The sequence below is a fragment of the Dendropsophus ebraccatus genome, chromosome 2 (genome assembly GCF_027789765.1).
Source record: "Dendropsophus ebraccatus isolate aDenEbr1 chromosome 2, aDenEbr1.pat, whole genome shotgun sequence".
NCBI classification, from domain to species: Eukaryota; Metazoa; Chordata; class Amphibia; order Anura; family Hylidae; genus Dendropsophus; species Dendropsophus ebraccatus.
Window position 1 is genome coordinate 35,839,700 of NC_091455.1, and position 22,093 is coordinate 35,861,792.

Here is a 22,093-nt window from a genome sequence, read left to right on the forward strand (position 1 = left end):
ACATACAACAGTACATGGATGTAGCAGTGAGTACGCTATGAGGAAGTCGTGAGTATGGTGAAATGTGTGGGGTGTTCCTGCCCCTCCTACTTTAACAAACAAACATGGTGAACTCATCACTACTCTGAGTTACATACAGCATAATAATAATAATAATAATTTTTATTTATATAGTGCCAACAGATTCTGCAGCACTTTACAATAACAGCATTATCATTTTATATTGTATTTAGGGTCAGAAGTTATAGTGTATCCTGACTTAGACCCATGCAGGATATGTATGTGACATTTTAATTGTTTTTAATGTTTGGAAGTTAAAGAGGCTTGTCCTCCCTTATTTTACTGGTCCTGTTTAGTATTTCTTTGTAATAGAATTGTTGTACAATAAAGTATTTTCTGATATGCTACCTCTTTGTGCATATGCTGTTTCTTTCTGGATATTGTTGAGTGTTTATATTTATTGGTTTAGCAATCAGTCGTAAATAGGTGGTGCCTGCCTGCAACATACAATCTATATAATGGAGTGGACAGAAAAGGTGCAGATAAATATTGTAATGTACAATAAAAAAACAAACAACAAATAGTATCCTAAGGCCTGACAAGGTCTAGAAACATGGTGAATGTGCAATGGGATCAACTTGATCTTTAGGCAACTCACATATAGGCATTCTGTATAAAAATAGGAACTAGGGATGGTCTGAACCCCTCTGGGTTCGGGTTCGTATGAACCTGAACGCTCGGCATCAGATTCTCGCTGTCTGCCCGCTCCGTGGAGCGGGCGGATACAGCGGGAGGACCGCCTGGAAAACTGAGATACAGCCTATGGCTATGGCTGTATCCCAGTTTTCCAGGCGGTCCTCCCGCTGGATCCGCCCGCTGCACGGAGCGGGCAGGCAGCGGGAATCATTACCGAGAGTTCGGGTTCCTAATAGGAACTCATAGAATGAGATAGTTTTTTTTTTTTTTTTTTTTTAGCCTGGTAAAAACACAAAGATAATGTCTGGGACTCCTCCTCACCACCTACAACACACAGTATATCACTGAAGAGTATAAGAAGTGAAAGAAACAACATCTAGCCTAAACCTTCAGTAATAGAACCAGATCTACTGTGTCTCCAGCACTTGGCTCAAGTGTTCAATCACCTTACATATATTTTCTTTCAAACTGCAGAGGCAACTAAGGAAAACACAACCGTATTCTTTGAAGTCCAACTAAAGCCATTAAACCGTTACCCTTTGGCCAATAAATCGCGGATCTCATCAGTTCGGCCTTTGAACTTCAACGTGGCTGCCACAGCCTCGGTGTAACGCTGTGTTGCTGGCACTTGCCACCTCCATAAAAAGACGGTATTGTGAATTTTTTCCTCCTCTCACGATACATGATACAGGAAGTGAAAAAGATTGTCATGTATGAGAATGTGAATTGTTTATAGTTAGAAAAGTATTTCATTTTAACAACATCTGTTGAAGTTCAGTAGGAAGCACTTTAGAGCACGAAAGCTGCCACATCTGAGAAGCAGACTGGCTTTTACCAGGAATGACTGGATTACACAGCTGACTTTTCGCTGTGACTTTTCTCACTTGGTACCACTTATGTGCGTGCTTTTAAGTCTGGCAATGGTGCCAATTCCATTCAATGTCATGTATTATTTCATTGAGATCTTGATTGCCTCTATTTGCCAGCCTCTCTGCCCTTGTGATCAACGTGGTTTAAATCAAGAAGTGACAAAAACCAGAGCACGGTATTTCACAGAAAATCAGTAAACTGTGATTTTTCCTTTAGAACTTAAATTTTTTTTTTCCAGCTTTGATCCAAAGTACCATCAACAGTCCTGTGTTTCAGATGCTTATATTTAAAGTGAAAAAATAAATAGGCACGTTTTCCTTTTTTATCCATTCAATAAAGCTAAAAAGGCCATAATCATAACAAGGTGTTCCTGTCAAATCCTTTGTTTGAAGTAGGAACCTATAGGAAGTAACTGCATCACGCAGATTTATACAAGACAGTTATGACAAAAAGAGCCATTTAAATCTGATGTCGTCACATCGTCTGATCATATTGATGGTATTATTGCCAGGGTCAGACAGGTCCCAGCCAAAAGGCATCCGAAATTTTGTTAATGACATCAAACTAACTAGTGAGGACAGCATGACTGTGTGTATTATATATATATATATATATATATATATATATATATATATATATATATATATATATATATATAGACCAACAAAACACAACAATCACTGAACTCAGGGAGAACAGTGAAAAATTCCAATGGAGTACTCATTTACGAGTCTCCATTGATTGTCCCATACAAAATTTGAATATGCAAAAAAGGGGTCCGTGGAGCCTCAGTTACGAGTCTCAAAACACGGGAATAGCCAGATATCCCTCTCACCAGAGAAGGAAGCCCATTGCCAAGGGGTGCCTCCTAGTGGGGAGAGCACCAAACCACCCTGATACGTAGTCCCTCAGGTCCTCACTCTGTTGCGAGCTTTGGGACCTAAATAGGGAAACACAAGGGTGGCCCCTGTGAGTCAAAGTCTAACTCTGAGGCGAGTATAACGACATAAGACAAGGGTAACCAAGGCTAGGCATCCATCCACAGACTGCAGTTTCGGGGTATTTGCCCCTCGTCAGCGTGGAGCAGGATTCTGGCTACTGGGGCAATAATAAATAGACCAACAAAACACAACAATCACTGAACTCAGGGAGAACAGTGAAAAATTCCAATGGAGTACTCATTTACGAGTCTCCATTGATTGTCCCATACAAAATTTGAATATGCAAAAAAGGGTTCTGTGGAGCCTCAGTTACGAGTCTCAAAACACGGGAATAGCCAGATATCCCTCTCTCCAGAGAAGGAAGCCAGGGATATCTGGCTATTTCCGTGTTTTGAGACTCGTAACTGAGGCTCCACGGACCCCTTTTTTGCGCATTATATATATATATATATATATATATATATACATTTATTTATATATGACAAATGCTGATTGCGGGTCAGCTCACCTGCTAGATCCGCCCACGGTGCACGGCAAAGCCCGGAGCCAGGGCAGCATGTGCGAAGAGAAAAGTCCAGCACCAGTGTAGCGGATAAAAGCGTCCTTCTTTATTTAGTGCAAACTCCACATACAAGAAACAAACATGCGATTTGTTGACGCGTTTCGGCGTCTCTCACGCCTTGTTCACAACATAGTATACCGTATACTGTTTTCCCACAACCTTATATGGGCGGTATCAGACATCACATGACACTTAATTAAAATCACGAACACATGATTTTAAAACAAACACAAGTGTTATACAGAGTACAAACCAAATGAATTGGGAAAATGTATGTCAAAAACCATTCTTGGCCATACATTTATGACATAGACAGAAAATAAAGCATAAACAACATAAGGTTTTTAGTAAGTCATAATAAGATCATGTCTGGAGTTAAGGCCACCAGGAAATCTGCTCCCTAACCTAAAAATCCAAAATGACTCTCTATTCAACAATTTTCTTCTTAGGGAACCCCCTCTTTTAGATGGATAAATGTATTCAATGCCCATAACCTTGAGATATTGCACATTGCCCCCGTGCACCTCTCTAAAGTGTTTAGTTAGAGATGACACATTTACCACCTCATTTCTGCAATCAGAAATGTGTTTGCGTATTCTAGCCTTGAGGCTGGTAGATGTGCATCCCACGTACTGCAGGTTGCACTGTGTGCACATAGCCACATATACCACATATGTAGTGTTGCAGTTAATGTAGCTATGTATCTTAAACACATTCCCATTTGTACAGGACTTAATCTCCTTGGAAACCGCAACATGTGAACAAGTCAAACATCTTTGGTGTCCACACCTGTAGGATCCCTTTGTATCAAGCCATGTTTTTTCTTGATTTTTACCCCCTGTGTGCAAAGATGGAGATAGTATCGATCCAAGAGTAGGGGCTCTTCTGGATACGACCCTAACTCCATCTTTGGTCATACTGTGTAGCACCTCATCTTGCCACAATAGTGGCAGATGTTTTTTAATGATGTTTCTAATCTGTGAAAATTGTTTGCTATATGATGTGACAAATACTATGTCGTTAGTGCCATGTTTATTTCGTTTTTTATACTGTCTCCTAGTGTGAGTATGTTCGGCCAATAGTTCTTCTCTATTTACCCTAGAGATTCTATGTGCTGCCTGATCCAAAAGCTCCTGTCTAAATCCTCTCTCTCTGAACCTTAGTTGTAATTTGTCCATTTCTTCACTATAAACATCCTCTCTGCTACAATTACGTTTTAATCTAAGACATTCACCATAGGGTATATTGTTGACCACATGCGGTGGATGACAAGATGTGGCCATGAGGATGCTATTCCCAGCACACTCCTTCCTATATGGCAACACCTCTATGCATCCTTGGTTGGCATTGGCCACAAATTTTACATCCAAAAAGGTAATTTCATTGTTACCAAAGTGTGCAGTGAACTTGATCCCAAATTCATTGCCGTTAAGGTAATCCACAAAGTTATGGAAGCAATTCTCACCATCTCTCCATATGATAACCAAATCATCTATATACCTTCCTATCCATTGTATAGATCCAAAGAAGGGGTTATCCTCCGAGAATATGTATTTAAGTTCCATTTCTTGTCTCCGAATCGGCTGTAGGGGATAGTTCCCATGGGGCGTCTTTCAAGACCAGTAATCCTGGTTTCTATCCATTATCCTCCAGGTGTGAGGCCCTCGATAGATTCCAGGAGATGGTGGAAAGAGACCTCACTGCTCTTGAATCAACAGAACCCCGGCGCCGTGGCTCTGGTAACTTAACTGAACAGGAAAAAACCGCTTTGCGGGAATTACAAAACAATAAAAACCTGGTTATCCGCAATGCGGACAAAGGGGGCGCGGTGGTTCTGTTAGATACAGGCCTCTATGAAAAAATGAATCATGAAATGTTATCTGATATTAACACATACCGTAAGCTCCCATATGACCCAAAGAAAGTGTTTCTCTCCAAATTGAAACGTTTGTTGGAGGATGGTGTTGCTTTGGGGGCTTTGGATCAAAAAACAGCAGATTATCTTTACGTTGATGATCCTGTCACTCCTGTATACCATTCTCTACCAAAGGTTCACAAAGGTATTTTTCCTCCCCCTTTAAGACCTATAGTGGCCGGGATCGGTTCCATGGGGGAAAGATTGGGGGCCTGGGTGGATCATTTTCTCCAACCCCTAGTGGGTATAACTCCCTCCCACAACAGGGACACCAAACATGTTCTCAACATTGTAAACAATATGGGATGGAACAAGGATTGGAAATTGGGAACATTGGACGTTGTAGCACTGTATCCGTCAATCCCAAAGCAAATTGCCATCTCTTCATTAGAATATTATCTGACCAAATTCAGCTTATATTCGGTTGCAGAGATTGAATTTCTAATCATGGCCACGGATTTTTTGCTAAATCATAATTATTTTGTTTTCAATGAGGAGTTTTTTTTACAAATACAGGGAGTAAGTATGGGAGCTAAATTCTCACCATCTCTCGCTAATATTGTCATGTCAGTTTTGGAACTTAAATACATATTCTCGGAGGATAACCCCTTCTTTGGATCTATACAATGGATAGGAAGGTATATAGATGATTTGGTTATCATATGGAGAGATGGTGAGAATTGCTTCCATAACTTTGTGGATTACCTTAACGGCAATGAATTTGGGATCAAGTTCACTGCACACTTTGGTAACAATGAAATTACCTTTTTGGATGTAAAATTTGTGGCCAATGCCAACCAAGGATGCATAGAGGTGTTGCCATATAGGAAGGAGTGTGCTGGGAATAGCATCCTCATGGCCACATCTTGTCATCCACCGCATGTGGTCAACAATATACCCTATGGTGAATGTCTTAGATTAAAACGTAATTGTAGCAGAGAGGATGTTTATAGTGAAGAAATGGACAAATTACAACTAAGGTTCAGAGAGAGAGGATTTAGACAGGAGCTTTTGGATCAGGCAGCACATAGAATCTCTAGGGTAAATAGAGAAGAACTATTGGCCGAACATACTCACACTAGGAGACAGTATAAAAAACGAAATAAACATGGCACTAACGACATAGTATTTGTCACATCATATAGCAAACAATTTTCACAGATTAGAAACATCATTAAAAAACATCTGCCACTATTGTGGCAAGATGAGGTGCTACACAGTATGACCAAAGATGGAGTTAGGGTCGTATCCAGAAGAGCCCCTACTCTTGGATCGATACTATCTCCATCTTTGCACACAGGGGGTAAAAATCAAGAAAAAACATGGCTTGATACAAAGGGATCCTACAGGTGTGGACACCAAAGATGTGTGACTTGTTCACATGTTGCGGTTTCCAAGGAGATTAAGTCCTGTACAAATGGGAATGTGTTTAAGATACATAGCTACATTAACTGCAACACTACATATGTGGTATATGTGGCTATGTGCACACAGTGCAACCTGCAGTACGTGGGATGCACATCTACCAGCCTCAAGGCTAGAATACGCAAACACATTTCTGATTGCAGAAATGAGGTGGTAAATGTGTCATCTCTAACTAAACACTTTAGAGAGGTGCACGGGGGCAATGTGCAATATCTCAAGGTTATGGGCATTGAAAACATTTATCCATCTAAAAGAGGGGGTTCCCTAAGAAGAAAATTGTTTAATAGAGAGTCATTTTGGATTTTTAGGTTAGGGAGCAGATTTCCTGGTGGCCTTAACTCCAGACATGATCTTATTATGACTTACTAAAAACCTTATGTTGTTTATGCTTTATTTTCTGTCTATGTCATAAATGTATGGCCAAGAATGGTTTTTGACATACATTTTCCCAATTCATTTGGTTTGTACTCTGTATAACACTTGTGTTTGTTTTTAAATCATGTGTTCGTGATTTTAATTAAGTGTCATGTGATGTCTGATACCGCCCATATAAGGTTGTGGGAAAACAGTATACGGTATACTATGTTGTGAACAAGGCGTGAGAGACGCCGAAACGCGTCAACAAATCGCATGTTTGTTTCTTGTATGTGGAGTTTGCACTAAATAAAGAAGGACGCTTTTATCCGCTACACTGGTGCTGGACTTTTCTCTTCGCATATATATATATATATATATATATATATAAATATATATATATGTGTGTGTGTGTGTGTGTGTGTGTGTGTGTGTGTGTGTGTGTGTGTATATATATATATATATATATATATATATATTTATATTTTTTTTTTTACACGTATCTACAGGTTAGACACATTTCCTTCCTGTAAAATCTGCATAGAGAGTACAGAAGGATGCATGTGCGTTATGGCAGCTGCAATGAATGAGCAATAATGGTCAAAGAAATATCAATAGGATCACAGAGTCTCCTGAAAGTGATGAAGAACAAGGAAGATATAGAGAGAAGTATACAAAACCATACCTGTATGGGGTTGTCAACATTTCTGATCTAGGCTTCTACCAGTAGAACAATGCTATTACCTGACACTAAATCCTTTGACGCCTGCTGACCCTGTCTTGGGGCTGTATAAGACATGCCATGTAGGTCCAGCTACCAAGTGCCAATCTTTTAGATTGGCACCTGTTTAACATTTTACTGTCATTTAAATGTAGACATGACAAGGGTTTTGATCGATCAGACCCCTACCAATCTCTATATGCTGTATAGCCAATAGAAGCAGGCAACAGCATGCTTCACTCTCCAGCTTAGTGCTCAGTCTCAGACTTATTGCAGGAGACAGGCTGAATCAGATTGCTGAACTGGGGGTTAAAGTACACTACTCAGTGCTACTCTCAACAATATCGAGTGTTACTTGACAATATCGAGTGTTACTTGACATATACCTAAATTCTTGCTAGCACCAAAACTGAAACGTGGATGAATATATATGAGACACAGAACCATTTATAATTCCTGAATGGATACTCAATGGACTATTAAGCGGAGTAGTGTTCCTTTATACACCCACCACCATATACGTAGATCTTGGCTTAAAGATTGAAGTGGCAAACACTAAAGGCCCTATGACAATAAACGACTATCTGCCTTACTCGTCCAATTATTAACAGTTCAAGCCGATAATAGTTCAGTGTAATATCACATGTTGGAAGGCAATGATCAGCCAACATGCACGGTTCCTGTAGTAGTATAAGATAAATTTTCTAACAAATATGATGTGACAACTTAATAGATAATTACATAAGACTGTCCAAGATTTGCATGTATATGTGACATCCAAATTAAATGTTTACCCCTTATCTTCATATAGAGGATGTGTTGCATTATAAAACCACAAGATACTTTATTTAAAGCTGCTTTATATTTACTTACTGATAAATGTCCTTTCTTAAAACGCTCCGGCTAAGAGGGTTGTCTGCTTGCGGAGCCATGGACACGGAAGCAATTTTCAAAACCAATGTATCTTCACTGATATTCTGGTTTCCTGAAAGAAAACAAGTGCAAAATACTTATTCAGATAACTAGATAACAACACAAATGTTATGGAAGTTCTCAAACCCTCCCTTTACTAGTGACTTTAATTATATGATATAGTCGAATTAAGATGGCCATGAACATGGTCAGAGTCTTATCAACCAGGCTACCATAATGTTTGTTTCCCTCATGTCCTTTTCACCAATTTTGGTCCAATTTTCCACTCCTCCTCTGGAGCGGAGAGTCCTGAACAGGTTATCCCAAACCAATACCAAAATGGATGGGACTACTAATCTCTTTAATTGAAGTCAAATAGGATGGCTCTATGGTAGACAAAAATGAGGTAAGTGATAACCACAGAAATAACGCTGAACTTATATGGCATGGGCCCATACCTCCTATATGCTGCTGCTTTTCTTCGGCTTTCGGAACAAATACTCTGATGACGTTGGTGTTGATATAAATAAGAGGTAGATTTCGTGAGGTCAATGTGTGAGATCTCATTGGCTGTCCAGGAGATTTGTGTTTTTCTTTTTTGCTTTGTGGTCTCCGGACATCAAAAATAGTTGAAATTGCATGCAGCAAAGGGAAGAAGAGGACAACATCAAAGGCTTGGGCTGAAATTAGGATCTCATGAAGGAAATGAGGGGAACTGTCTGTCGAGCCTTCGGAAAGCTTCTGAAAGCTCCGAGAACTCCTTTCACTTCTAGTGGTCAACTTGTGGCGGACATTGCGGGTCACCGCTTTGGTGTAAGTGAGGGATAGGAATCCATGTTGCTGGTGTGAGCTCTCCAAGAGCTTTGCTGTTGTCTATGTTAAGAGAAAAATAAAAGCTAAACACGTGAAAAACATACAAGGAAATGGCAGCAGAAAGTTATCAGTAAGGCCTCATGCACATGGGGAGATATTACCACTTTCTCTAATGTGTAATATACAGATGTGTCCTTCCCCAACCTCCTTTTGCCTCAACATAACCTGCAATGAGTGGTGCAAGATTGACAGCTTTGGAATTCACAATTTTGTGATACTGTTGGGAGTGGTTTATGCTATACGTGTCTAGCATGTTACACAGACATGTGAAAAGTTTTCATTGGTTAGGGACTGAGCACTGAGGCCCCTACTGATCTCTAGAAATAGACAGGAAATCATGCAGTAGTGTGCTTCTCTTCTTGGCTGGCTGGCTGTGATCTCCATCCTGTTGGAAAAGACATACTCATAGACTTATAATGGGACCAACCCCTGTAATTAGATGGGGATCACAGCCAGCCAGGGAGTGAAGCACGCTACCAAATGCTCCCCCCAGCTATGTCTACAGATCAGTAGGGGTCTGAATGCCAAGACTGTATCTATAAAAAGTACCCCTGTGACATATCGGAAGTTTTGTATCATATGACAGGGACACTTTTGGAAAATTCATAGGATGCTAGGGCGGGCACATCTTTTTAGTTTTTTTAAATGAACAATACTTTGGTGTGCAATACAGCTCTGTACTGTGGACAAAAATGTGACTAGTCATATGTATGACTTTACACTGGCTGTTGACTTTACACTGGCTGTATGTTTTTTTTTTTGTTTGTTTTTTTCTAATTCTTTAATCAATGCAAACAGAATCACATTTGAGAAAATGGTCTAGAATGAACATTTCAGGTTTTATTTTTCCTAATTAAATTAATATATTAACCCATACAGGAAAGACTGCTAACCTGAAAAACTACAGGTGCTCTGTCTTGAATTATCAATAAAGTCACCAGACAAATAGATCCGGCTGAAAATGATCAAACGTCTCCTAATGCAGAAGGCGCGGGTATAAAGAGACGTAGATTACTGCCGTCTCTTATGATCTATGGAGGGCACATCAATGGGGGGTGATGTTATAGACTTTGCATTAGGACACATTAAATATTTATTTATACCAAAATTATGTTATCCATAGCTATTACACATTTTTTTAGGGAAGCTAAAAACTTCCTATATTTAAAATATTCTATGTATAATTATAATATAAAAAAATCTATACTATTCAAATTATTCTATTTATTACTATATACTTACAATTAAAACAGAATGCTAAACATAAAACGAATACACAGAAAAACAATATGTATTAGTATTATAGAATTTTACAGTAAGCGTATCAATTTATCAGGTGTGTTTTACTAAAGGCTAAGCAAGCATTACAGAAAATAGCAGTATCAGCTATGTAACACACCTATTAACAGCAAACTGTTGTGGTGTTAAAAATTTTAAAATAGCATTAAAAAAAAAAGTAATTCTGAAAGAAGCCTTATGATTGGATAAGAGAAGGGATTTGGGCAGTAAAGCGATGTTGAGCAGCTGGTAAGGTCATTATTAATTTACCAAGATCATTGATTGCAACCCATCACAATGAAAGCTGAATACACAAATGAAGATATGATCAATTACTGACAAAGCAATATTAAAAGAACTACAACATCATCTTCAGAGAATGGGAAACCTGGGAGGAGATACAACTTTTATTTGATTTGGGGTTGGTAAATTTGTCTGTAAATGGATCTATTTATTTAGAATATTTTGAAACAGAAACACCAATAGGGCACCTGTCCAATTCAGATTAATGTGTATCCTATGCAATTCATAAATACACAGCTATGTGGCTAGATCATATCTATGTGGGTACTCAGCCTAAGAATTTCCATCAACTACATATACTGATTATTAGGACATCAGAATATAGATCTAATACTAGAAAAGAAATCAGGAGTTGATGGAATTTCTTTAAACACAAAAATTCCCAAAAATGATTTCTTACAGAAGGGAAGAAGCCAGAAAAGTTACTGAAAGGGTCCTGCTTGCTGACGGGTCGAACCAATGTGGTGCGTCTGTTCAGCTTGTCGGTGCATGAAAGGAACACCCCGCCATATTGCCCCAGACACCAACAGTTTTCAACGAGGCTTAAAGAATTGAAAAGAAGATAGAAAAGGGGAAAGATAGGGGAAAAAAAAGCAAAAATATGAAGCCAATGCATGTCTGTGTTTTTTGCCATAATGATGATGACACCTGCTGGGCTGCAAGAATCAGCAATGCACTCTTATACACAATGGAGAAAATCTTACAATCACCCATTAGTGTTTATACAATGTTGTTGGGTCTAGTAAAACAGCTCTTCTGTGTATAAGATATGTATGCTACAAAAATAAAATTAACAAAAGAGCAAAATTACCTTATTTACAGTAGTTATCTGAATTGTACTTTAAAGGACAATGTCATTCAATGCTGATAAATCAGATGAGAGGAGACTGATGGAAGTCCTAAGTAACAAATTATTTCAAGGAGAAAGACTGTAAAATTTCTTCTCATTAAAATGTTTATTCCCATTAATAGGGATGACTATTTTGGACCTCGCACAAGCTGTGCCTTAAAATGTAAAACATTAATGCGCTCTTAGGCCTCCCATATACATGAAACATCCTTTAAAAGCCCAGACAAGTTAAACTGCAGAGCTCTCTTTCCTCACTAATAATGATTTGTAATGTGGATACAGTTAAGGTTACTATCTCACACTACACTGCTACTCCTCACTACACACTGCAGAGGCTGCTGTAAATAAAGTACCTTATTTTCTGCAGAGGCTGCTGTAATCACAGTGGTTTGGATTTTCAACTGATTTTAGTTTAATGTGCAGGGGAAACAAGTGCCTTGAAAGGCCAGAAATAGATCTACTGAATCTACCTGGCTTTTCAAGACAATTTTCACACTGCCATTCTGGCGATATGTCCTCTCTCATCATTTGTGGTATAGAAAAGGTTAATGCATCCAGTAGGGGCGGAGACTTGTATCTGAGAGCAGTGTTTTGGTTACTTGAACTGGATACTCGTAACCCACGTGGTCGAAATATGAAGAATGACTTGGCTTAAATTTATTAATGTTCACTGTCAAGTATGGATCATTATTAGAGATGAGCAAACCGGGTTCGGGTTCGAGTCCATCCGAACCCGAACGTTCGGAATTTGATTAGCTGGGGCTGCTGAACTTGGATAAAGCTCTAAGGTTGTCTGGAAAACATGGATACAGCCAATGACTATATCCATGATTTCCACATAGCCTTAGGGCTTTATCCAAGGTCAGCAGCCACCGCTAATCAAATGGCGAAAGTTCAGGTTCGGATGGACTCGAGCATGCTCCAGGTTCGCTCATCTCTAATCATTATTATTTTTGTTTAATGCTTATCTGCTATAACCAAAATTTGTGAGGAGCTTTCTGTCTATCATTCCCTCTTGGTGGGAGGAGTTGGAATCCCAGGTGCTACTATTAGTTGTATGTATATAAGATGGTGGTCAGTCCACTGACTTTAGCCATGACTAACAAGCTTATGCCCTGAAACGCATCGTTGTCATTGTGGATATCAATGTGTGTTTGAACGTTATGTTTTTGTATTCTTTGGAATGAATCTACATTTTTTACTGCACCTGTTGGAGCTGGATTTTTGTGTGGATTACACGGGATAGGATCCGTGCTTCACCAAGGGTTACAGGCTACACGAAAGTGTTTAGGGCGAGCTGACTTGTTTGTATTTTTTTTTTTTTAAATCTAGGAGATTTTAATTTGATGAAAGGTGGCATGATTTAATACATCATAACTTTATAAAGATACTACACTGTGCTCGCCATGCATATCTGAAAGAGAATGACACAAGTAGAATGGTGAGCACCCTACATATAATATATATCGATCCTCAAGTAACACTATTATCAGCACTGAGTGACATTATCCTTTTACACAAGAATAAATAAAACTTCTCTACTTGAAACAAGTGTTGGAATTTACCCAAGGTTCAGCAACCCAGCAAGCGCAGACTACCGCTGCTCAACCAAAGATCATAAGCATATGAAGAGATCAAGGAGGCTGCTGATTTTCAATAGAGTTGAACTTCTCTAGAAGCTCGATTAGGCTTTTAGCATGTGATTCCAAGAATACGCTGAAGGTCTTTAATGTTCTTCAATGAGCTGTCAGCTTTTAGATAACTGTAATTCATTGACTTGAATAAACAGTTCGTATAATGCAGTTATATACTGTGCGACAATATCAGAAGGTTGATGTCCTGTGTTTATGGATGTGACACAATATGCTCTACATCTGCTGCCAAATTATAGCAAAGCAAGTCAATAAATTATAGCTATGTAAAGGAGGGCAGCCACTTCTAACTTTTGATGAGCTATACAAACCATTTTACAGTTTCTATACAGTATATACAGAAAAAAAAATCTACATAAAAAAGTCAATTTGTAAGTGCAAACCACTACTTATCTTGCCCAGATCTTGAGTATTATAGTCCAGAGTTGTTCACAAATCTGCTGGTTGCTTTAAGTAACAGTCAACAATATTGTTGACAGACACACTCATTCATGTTTGTGCACTCAGAAGTACCAGCAAAATGGCACAATGTGCATGGACAGGCACGGGCCCCATTGACGTCAATGGCTGAACATTGTCAGTTAGTGGATATGTTAGGGTTAAAAACATATATACTTTGTTACTACGGTTTTGAGTCCAAGTAAAAATACATTTGGAAAGCGAACCAAACACAATCCTTAGCTGACTACAGTTGGGCCATGGAAGTCAATAGTGCCTAATTGTATACATATACATGCTACAATAACACAACTTAACCAAGCCTAACAGGTGAGCTCCACTATAATAAAGTGTTAGCATTTTCTCTATCAGTTTAATGCACAGTGCCTTGTGTAAAGAATACACTTTACAGAATGCAAATACTTATATCACTTGTTCAATAAGGAATGCAAGAAGATTTCAGCTGTGAAGCCAGCAGAATTGCAGCCCTGACTTATAATGCAGGCTGTAACTCAGGATCAATTCAGGATAAGTAACGTCATATGCAAAGTGACTTTTTATGTTTATTATTCTATACAGTATGTAAAGCTCTGTACACACAGGCATCATTTATACAGGAGCCACAGCTGCTCTGATACCAATGGATCCTGAAAAAACCTCAATGACTAATAAAGGGGTCTTACAGGATTTTGGTATATACCTCTGCAGAGTGGAAAGAAAATTCTGACAGACTGACCCGAATCTCAATGTGCACAGAGCCTGAACTGTAAAATGGTTTCCAATAGCACACAGGTCTTTGATAGGGATTCTTGAAATCATATTGTTTAGGGTTATAGGATCACACAGGTGAGATTGTAGGCTATGACTCTGATAAGTAACTTAGTGACTACAATAGCCTCACCACATTTTTCTCTTTGCATTGTAGGATTATCCCAAGAAAATCTCCTGTTTGCCAGCTTTCACCTGGCCTAGAATAAAATGTGATTACATGTTATCCATCTCTGTAATGTCTGATCAATGAAAATTGTTAAAGGGGTTATCCAGCCTTACAAAAACATGGCCACTTTCTTCCAGACACAGCACCACTCTTCTCTCGTCTCGAATTTAGATGTGGTTGGCAATTAAGCTCCATTTACTTCAATGGAACTGAGTAACAAAACCTCCACCCAAACTGGAGACAAGAGTGGCCATGTTTTTGTGCTGCTGGATAACCCCTTTAAAGAGACTCTGTACCCACAATCTGTGCACCCTTAAACCACTGGAACCTTCGGATATCTGCTTTCAATTCAAGTTCTGTCCTGGGGTCCATTCGGCAGGTGATGCAGTTATTGTCCTAAAAAACATGCAGCCCTGTGTCAAATTGGTGTGGCCTAGAGTGTCTGTGCATTAGGCTTGCACCACCTCTCCGTCCCTCCTCCCCGCCCTCTTTACCATTATGAATGCTCCAGGCAGGTTTTCTACTATTCATCACATGTAAGAACACTGCACAGTTGGATCGTCAAATCATCTGTGCAGTGTTCAGACAAGTAAGAAATAGGAGAAGTCCTGCCAGGGGCATTCCTAATGGTGATGAGGGCGGGGAGAAGGGGGCATAGACACTCTAGGCCACGGCAATTTGACACAGGGCTGCAATTTTAAAAGTAGTTTTTTAGACAATAACTGCATCACCTGCCAAACGGACCCCAGGACAGATCATGGATTAAAAGTAGGTGACCGAAGGTTTGGGGGGGGGGGGGGGCAGATTGTGGGTACAGAGTCACTTAAAGATTGCTTATAACCCGGTTCTTCACCACTTCCACTGTCAGGCAACATTACTAGAGATGAGCGAACCGGGTTCGGGTTCGAGTCGATCCGAACCCGAACGTTCGGTATTTGATTAGCTGGGGCTGCTGAACTTGGATAAAGCTCTAAGGTTGTCTGGAAAACATGGATACAGCCAATGACTATATTTATGTTTTCCACATAGCCTTAGGGCTTTATCAAAGTTTAGCACCCACCGCTAATCAAATGCCGAAAGGTCGGGTTCGGATCGACTCGAGCATGCCCAAGGTTCGCTCATCTCTAAACATTACACATTGTAAATAAGGGCATACATCAGTTCATTGAGAAACATATTGCAGAAAGAACCAACAACACATGGAGAATTAGGAACACATTAGCAGGAAGGATGAGCAAAAGTTGTGTTCAGGAAACCGGATTACTCCCGTCTTAAAATCAATTTATGATGTCAAATAACAAGCAGATAATGGAAACCAGGACGGCACTAGTTTCTAATTAACAGGTTGTGGAGCATAATGTAACACAAGGCGGCCAAGATGCTATGTATTAAAGATTGCCTACAACAAGGGAAATTACAGGGCACTTTACAGACAAGAAGAGTGTTATTGAGGGGGTCTGTGGGGAGAAAAAGTGGTCTTTCAGAAAGTTCCACTCAGTGCCTGCTCTTGCATGTTAACATAAGCTAACAGGGTTTTCTGGGTAAAATCCCATCCTCTCCTCTAAACAGGCTATCAACATCAAATTGAGTGAAAAAGAGCAGGAAGCAGATGGTTGTGTACATTAAGTAGTGACGTGACCTTCCCTACTCAGCACTGAGCTTGAAACACCAAGAAGAAAAAGCAGTAAGGTTATGGTGCAGAGCCAAATAACAATGGAGGCTGGAATGGAGGTCCATCCAATGATAGCCAGAGACTGGTCTGAAGACCATGTCGACATTGCCATGAGGAGGCCTTGATAAAGAAAGGTCATAATGTATGGTAGCAAGACCTTTCTATTATTCCAATATACCAATTCCAATATTCCAGTATACTTATAGCTTGCTGTGTTGTGGAACCACTGGTACGACCATTTCTGCAGTATTCTAGCACCCCCTTTTTTCCAACACAACACCAGGCCATGTTGCTAGTATTAGAGCCAGTTTACATGGAGTAAAACTCCCCACTACGGAATCCTGCCAGCCTGCGTGTCATACGGGCAGTCTATGGGAGGGCTCATGACAATTCTTCTGAGCGGAGAGGCGCAGAGAGAGGAGGCGCGCGGGCACTTTCATAGACTGACTGTATGACCTGGACGCTGGCGGGATTCTGCAGCTGAGAGTTCCGCCGCAGAATTCTGACAGTTTTACTCCGTGTGAACTGGCCCTTACTGTGAGTAGCCAGTGTGTACATTTCTGGACTTCTGCACCCACTGAACACATCTGGGACGTAAATGGATGGCAACTGCAAACCTCCCTGATAGTAGGCCAAGGGGTTTAAAGTGCGTCTATTTCTGAAAGTGGCCCTCATAATCAATATCATTGACATATCTAGCGATCCTGTGATTTCCATAATTCCACAACTTTTCCTTCTTAGGGTTACAAATTCAATGACAAGATTTAGCAAGGAACACTAATGATGAAATTTCTCTCCCTACGGTGGGTCTCCATGGTGAAATGAAACTGCACTCAAATGTTTTAGTCATAGCCTGACTTTAAATGTTTCCAGGACCATGTTGGAAAATTAATACCCTCAATGCATTTGTAAATTAAAATATACCTACATATTTGGGGGCATTAAAAATAAAGTGCAGAACTGTTCGGTCATTATATTTAAGCTGAAATTTATACTACTGATCATAAAGAGCTAAAAAAAAATCTGAACGTTTTCCTAGGCTCCATTGACTTTTAATATTGTAGCTATATGAGCAATGGTAGGACATAACATATATGTCCAGAAATAAACTCTCCAAAAATGAATTCCCTAATGCAAAAGCCCCCCCAACAAAAAACAAACAGACAAAAAAAAACAAAGAACACCACTTGATATGCACAGGTCCTTGTGTTACCTGCTCCTGTAATGGTCAATGTTGAAGCTTTCAATTTTGCACTTGACTTTAGTGTATACATCCTGGACATCAACAGAGGCATTGAGGTCTTCTAGCTCGCTGACTACACAGAGCTCTGACAAAAAACACAAAAGTGCAGGTTACACAGTGAAGAGAAAGAAGATAGGGATGGTGACAAGGGAAAGTTGCTATAATCTGAAGCATCATACTTGTGCCTTTACACGTTGGGTCTGAAGCAAAGAGCTTTATGGTAATTTTGGGTAGCATCCACTGCATCCATAGACTGACTCGGCCACTTGATACTCCAATGTTACTTGTTGTTTGCTCTAGGGTAACAGAGTCTGAGAATGGGGATTCTGCAGCTTGTATAGAATCGCCCTGTAGAGAAAAAAAAGGCAATTGTGAACCGGCGGAGATTTCACACATTATGAGCAATGTGTAAGTTCAGCCGAATGCTTGAAGAGGACTGTATCCATGTTTTCCAGGAAGCCCTAGGGACGCATCCATTTTTGTCCAGGCACCAGGATTCAAAGGCTGAGTGATCAGGTTCAGCTGAACTTACTGTAAGTTTGCTCATTTCCAAACATGAATATCTTGGATTGAAAAGTCTAGATAAGTCAAAGTTAACAGCATGTGCTTGGTTGGCCATAACAATACATTCTGCCACTATAGTGGGCACTTTGTTATTTTTATTTATTTATTTTTTTAACCAAACCCATCATGACCTATTATGCCACCATACAAAATTGCTATATTTATATAAAATTGCTATATTTACACTGCAAAAGGTTTTTTGGGTGTATGAAAAAACATTCCCTCAGACACCTCCAAAATCCTGTAGAAAATATTTCCATTAGAGTAAAAACTATTGGGGACCAACTCCATATCATAGCCTATGGGTTTAGAACAGAATGTCCAAAATGCTTCCAAAGTGGGTGCTTTAATTCTTTATACCATATAATATATATTAATAAGTTATATAGTTAAGTAAAGCAGGTACTTAAGTGTAACTTTATTATTTTTATTTTCTCTCTTTTCAAACAGATGCTATTGAGAGAGCAGAAGAGAAACTGTAACCTTAGCCTAGATTATGTATATGCTATAGACACTTGGTTGGAAACAAAAACAACCTTTTATTTACCCGAGTCATTTAGTGTAATTATCGGATTCTAAACTGTGTATACTAGGCGGACACTTGGAGGAGAAAAAATACTACAATGTATTTACTGAGGTCTCTTGGCATGATAAGCTAGATATTGATGTAGCGCTATTGTGCAATTATTTCTACCTCTGCCCCCTGACCACACCAAATGCTGTAATATCCACATGGCAGCGCGGGTGGTCTGACAAAAGTTTGTATCTGACCGGTAAGCACTGTATACTTTTAGAGCAATTACAATGCTAAAGACGGGGATAAACATACTTTAAAAGATGCCACTTGGAAAAGTTTAACATAAAAGACAACAGAGTGGGAACTATTAACTAGCTGAGTGTCAAAAAGCAGAAAAGGTCACAGCCAATTTGTAACAGTGGAGATCATAAATCATTAGTTGTGTTATTGCTGAGCGGCTCCCGAAACTGTACTGCCCGCAATTATGGTAATACGGGAAAGACTTTGGTAATTTTCATTGTGTGTAAAAACATATCTGATATCACTGGGGTCTGGCTAGAAATAGAATCCTTGGAGGAGGGGTTGTGTGTTATTTTTATGTTGTGTATGTGGTTTAATTAAAAAAAAAACCAATCCAGCCCGGCCCAAACAACCCCTTTAATTTGTATTGTAACAATTTCACTAAAAGGGTAGATAAATCTGCAATTTACAGTAGGGAGTATACTGTCCAAAATATAACTAACACCAATGCCTAAGATTCCAAAAAGAGCTATTGCTGTGCATGAGTTGTATCTGGCACTGCAGCTCAGCCACACTTACTAGAATGCAGATGCAATACCAGACCAAGCCACAATGGATTGTCACTGTTTCTCATAAGCAAGGAAACATTTTTAAGCTATGTTCCCACAACGTCTTTTTTTGCCTGTTTTTCACCCAATTTTTTGGATGCTGGTCATTTTGGTGTCAAAACATGTCAGTATAATAAAAATTACAACCATAATTTGCATAAACCTGTCACATTTTGGTGCCAAAATGACAGCCTTTAACAAAACAGCTACGAAACGGCAAAAAAACCCACAAAACACTGTGGGAACATAGCCTTAAAAAAAACAGACTGTAATCTCTAACAACCTGTTAAATTTAAAAAGTCTTGTGATACTAGAAAGTAATTTACTTAAAGGACAAGTGCCATGAAAAACTTTTTCCCAGTAATTAAAGCACATTACAAAGTTATATAACTCAGTAATATGCTTCAATCACCTATCTGCCTCCCTTCCCTGTCTTTTCCCCCCTCCACCCCCACCAGGAAGTGTCCTAACTCACATAGACCAGATTACTGTCGTCACCGTCACCAAGCTCTTCTCTCAGCTCCTTCTCCTGTTACAGCAGCCCCCCCCCCCCCGCCTTGTCAGGTGACTCAGCTTGCTCAGCTCCCATTGGCTGAACAACTACAAGCCACCACTTGGACTGGGGAGGGGGGGGGGCTGCTGTAACAGGACCTAGGGCAGCCCTCCTGCTGATGACTCATCCTCACAAGAAGGAGCTGCCTGGTGACAGTAGTCATCAGGTCTGTGTGAGTTAGGACACTTCCTGGTGGGGGGTGGAGGGGGGAAAAGACAGGGAAGGGAGGCAGATAGGTGATTGAAGCATATTACAGATTTATATAACTTTGTAATGTGCTTCAATTACTGGGAAAAAAAATTTCATGGCACTTGTCCTTTAAAACTTAGTGACGATAACTGCAGCTGTTTTCATCTAACCTTTCCTGGTTAATCCAGCAGGCATTTCTGTTAGTCTTGCATTATTTTGTAAGTTTACAAATTTACTTAGAAATTCTAGAAAACGAGATTTTCGACATACTCGGGTTGCGTTTCTCTTGCCTTAACTTTCCCACACCTTCTCACGCCAAGTCCTAAGATAAACAATTCAATTCTTTCACCGATGCTTTGCAAATTGGTCCAAATACAAAGTTTATTTTCTTAGCCAAAATTTATCTTTGAGCATCAGGAAGAACTAAACACATAAGGTCTTCATCCTTGGCCTGCCTCAAGGCCCCAAGATGATCGTAGCTCTTGGCCACACTGGTGCTATATCTTATCAAAATAACTCCAGCTTCTTGTTCAATCACCAAGTGTCCCCGAGGACTAAACACTTCTACCACTGTTTAGGCCTATATAAACAGTAACAAGTGGTGTGTTGTAGTCTGAATTACCTTTGCTCTCCAGCTCCTAATCTGAGCGTGGTAAGGAGAAAAAAAAATGATTAACTCTTTTTATGCTTTCATCTTAGAGAAGTACCTTGAACATGCCCCCCCCCCCTCTTCTATCGTACCCCCACACGCCACCCAGACTGAAATAAATGCAGGAAGCTATGGAGATCTCCCATAAGCACACACAGGAGTTCAATGCTCACCATAAACTTGTCAGCGAGAAAAGAATTACTCACAGCTCAAAATATAAATCATCTACGGGATATTGTAAGCAAATGCCTCCTTTTCCAGTTTAATGTAAACAAGTGGTCAGATGGATTCCCTGCCCCCTACTTCAAGACAAAAAAAATCATTTAAAAGTTCACTACACTTGAAAGAAGACTTTGAAAAATAATCAGAGAGTTTCCAAGCCCACAGAACAGAGGATGCCTTCTATGCAAAACATACAAAGTTCAGAAATTCATAAATACGGACTGGAGAAACTTCAGTTCTGTTTGACAGCGTTGGAGGCTTTAAAAGCAAATTGGAGGAATATACACAGGCGGATGTACTGTACGTGTCTGAACGGCCTTTACGATCCATGTGGGCAATTTATAGAGGGGTCTCACCGGTCACAGAAACATTGTAACTGGTGTTGGAGACAGCGTCCTTCAGTTTTAATCTTCAGCCGGCAAATCAAAGCTAGAAATATTTATTTTCAGATCCCACCAACACAGACAGATAAACTGTTCAAGGCTCACGTATAAATTATCAATGACAAATGGGAGGGAACACCGAATGTAAAATTAAACAATTAAAACTGTACAAAAAAGAAAAAACTTAATTAAATTTAGAATAAAATTTTTTTTTTTACTGTTACTACTGTAAATTAAAATTAAAGGGGTTAAAGCAAAGCTCTCTATATTGGTGCCTATCGATAGGGACTTACTCATATTTACCCCCTGGGCTTATGCCATTCACTGGCACCAAAGTGCTTGCTGTGTTCAGGGTTGTCTACACTTAGCCAATCAGTGGCTGCAGAGGAGACTTGAACACCACAAGCGCCGTCTACCAGGTCTGGTGTCGGTGAACGGAAGGGGTGGTCTAAACCCAGGAGGTAAAGGAAGTATCCAACCATCCTGACAGGCCTCAATACAGAAAGATTTTTTTTTAGCTCGGAAA

At 39.7% G+C, this 22,093-nt stretch overlaps 1 protein-coding gene across 7 annotated transcripts in view; it reads right to left on the reverse strand.

Moving 5' to 3' along the window:
* VPS13B (vacuolar protein sorting 13 homolog B) overlaps window positions 1–22,093 on the reverse strand; it is a 729,531-nt gene that overhangs the window by 261,879 nt on the left and 445,559 nt on the right. For 3 of the 7 annotated variants that reach the window (XM_069957347.1, XM_069957346.1, XM_069957350.1), the window contains exons 26-30: window positions 17,822–17,990; window positions 17,613–17,727; window positions 11,251–11,392; window positions 8,855–9,269; window positions 8,358–8,469 (exon numbers count right to left, since the gene is read on the reverse strand). In XM_069957347.1, coding sequence (XP_069813448.1) covers window positions 8,358–8,469; window positions 8,855–9,269; window positions 11,251–11,392; window positions 17,613–17,727; window positions 17,822–17,990 — 953 coding nt within the window. Of the gene's footprint in view, window positions 1–8,357; window positions 8,470–8,854; window positions 9,270–11,250; window positions 11,393–14,691; window positions 14,759–17,612; window positions 17,728–17,821; window positions 17,991–22,093 lie in introns of those variants that run through there. The other 4 variants (XM_069957349.1, XM_069957348.1, XM_069957351.1 and 1 more) reach the window with 3 other exon arrangements.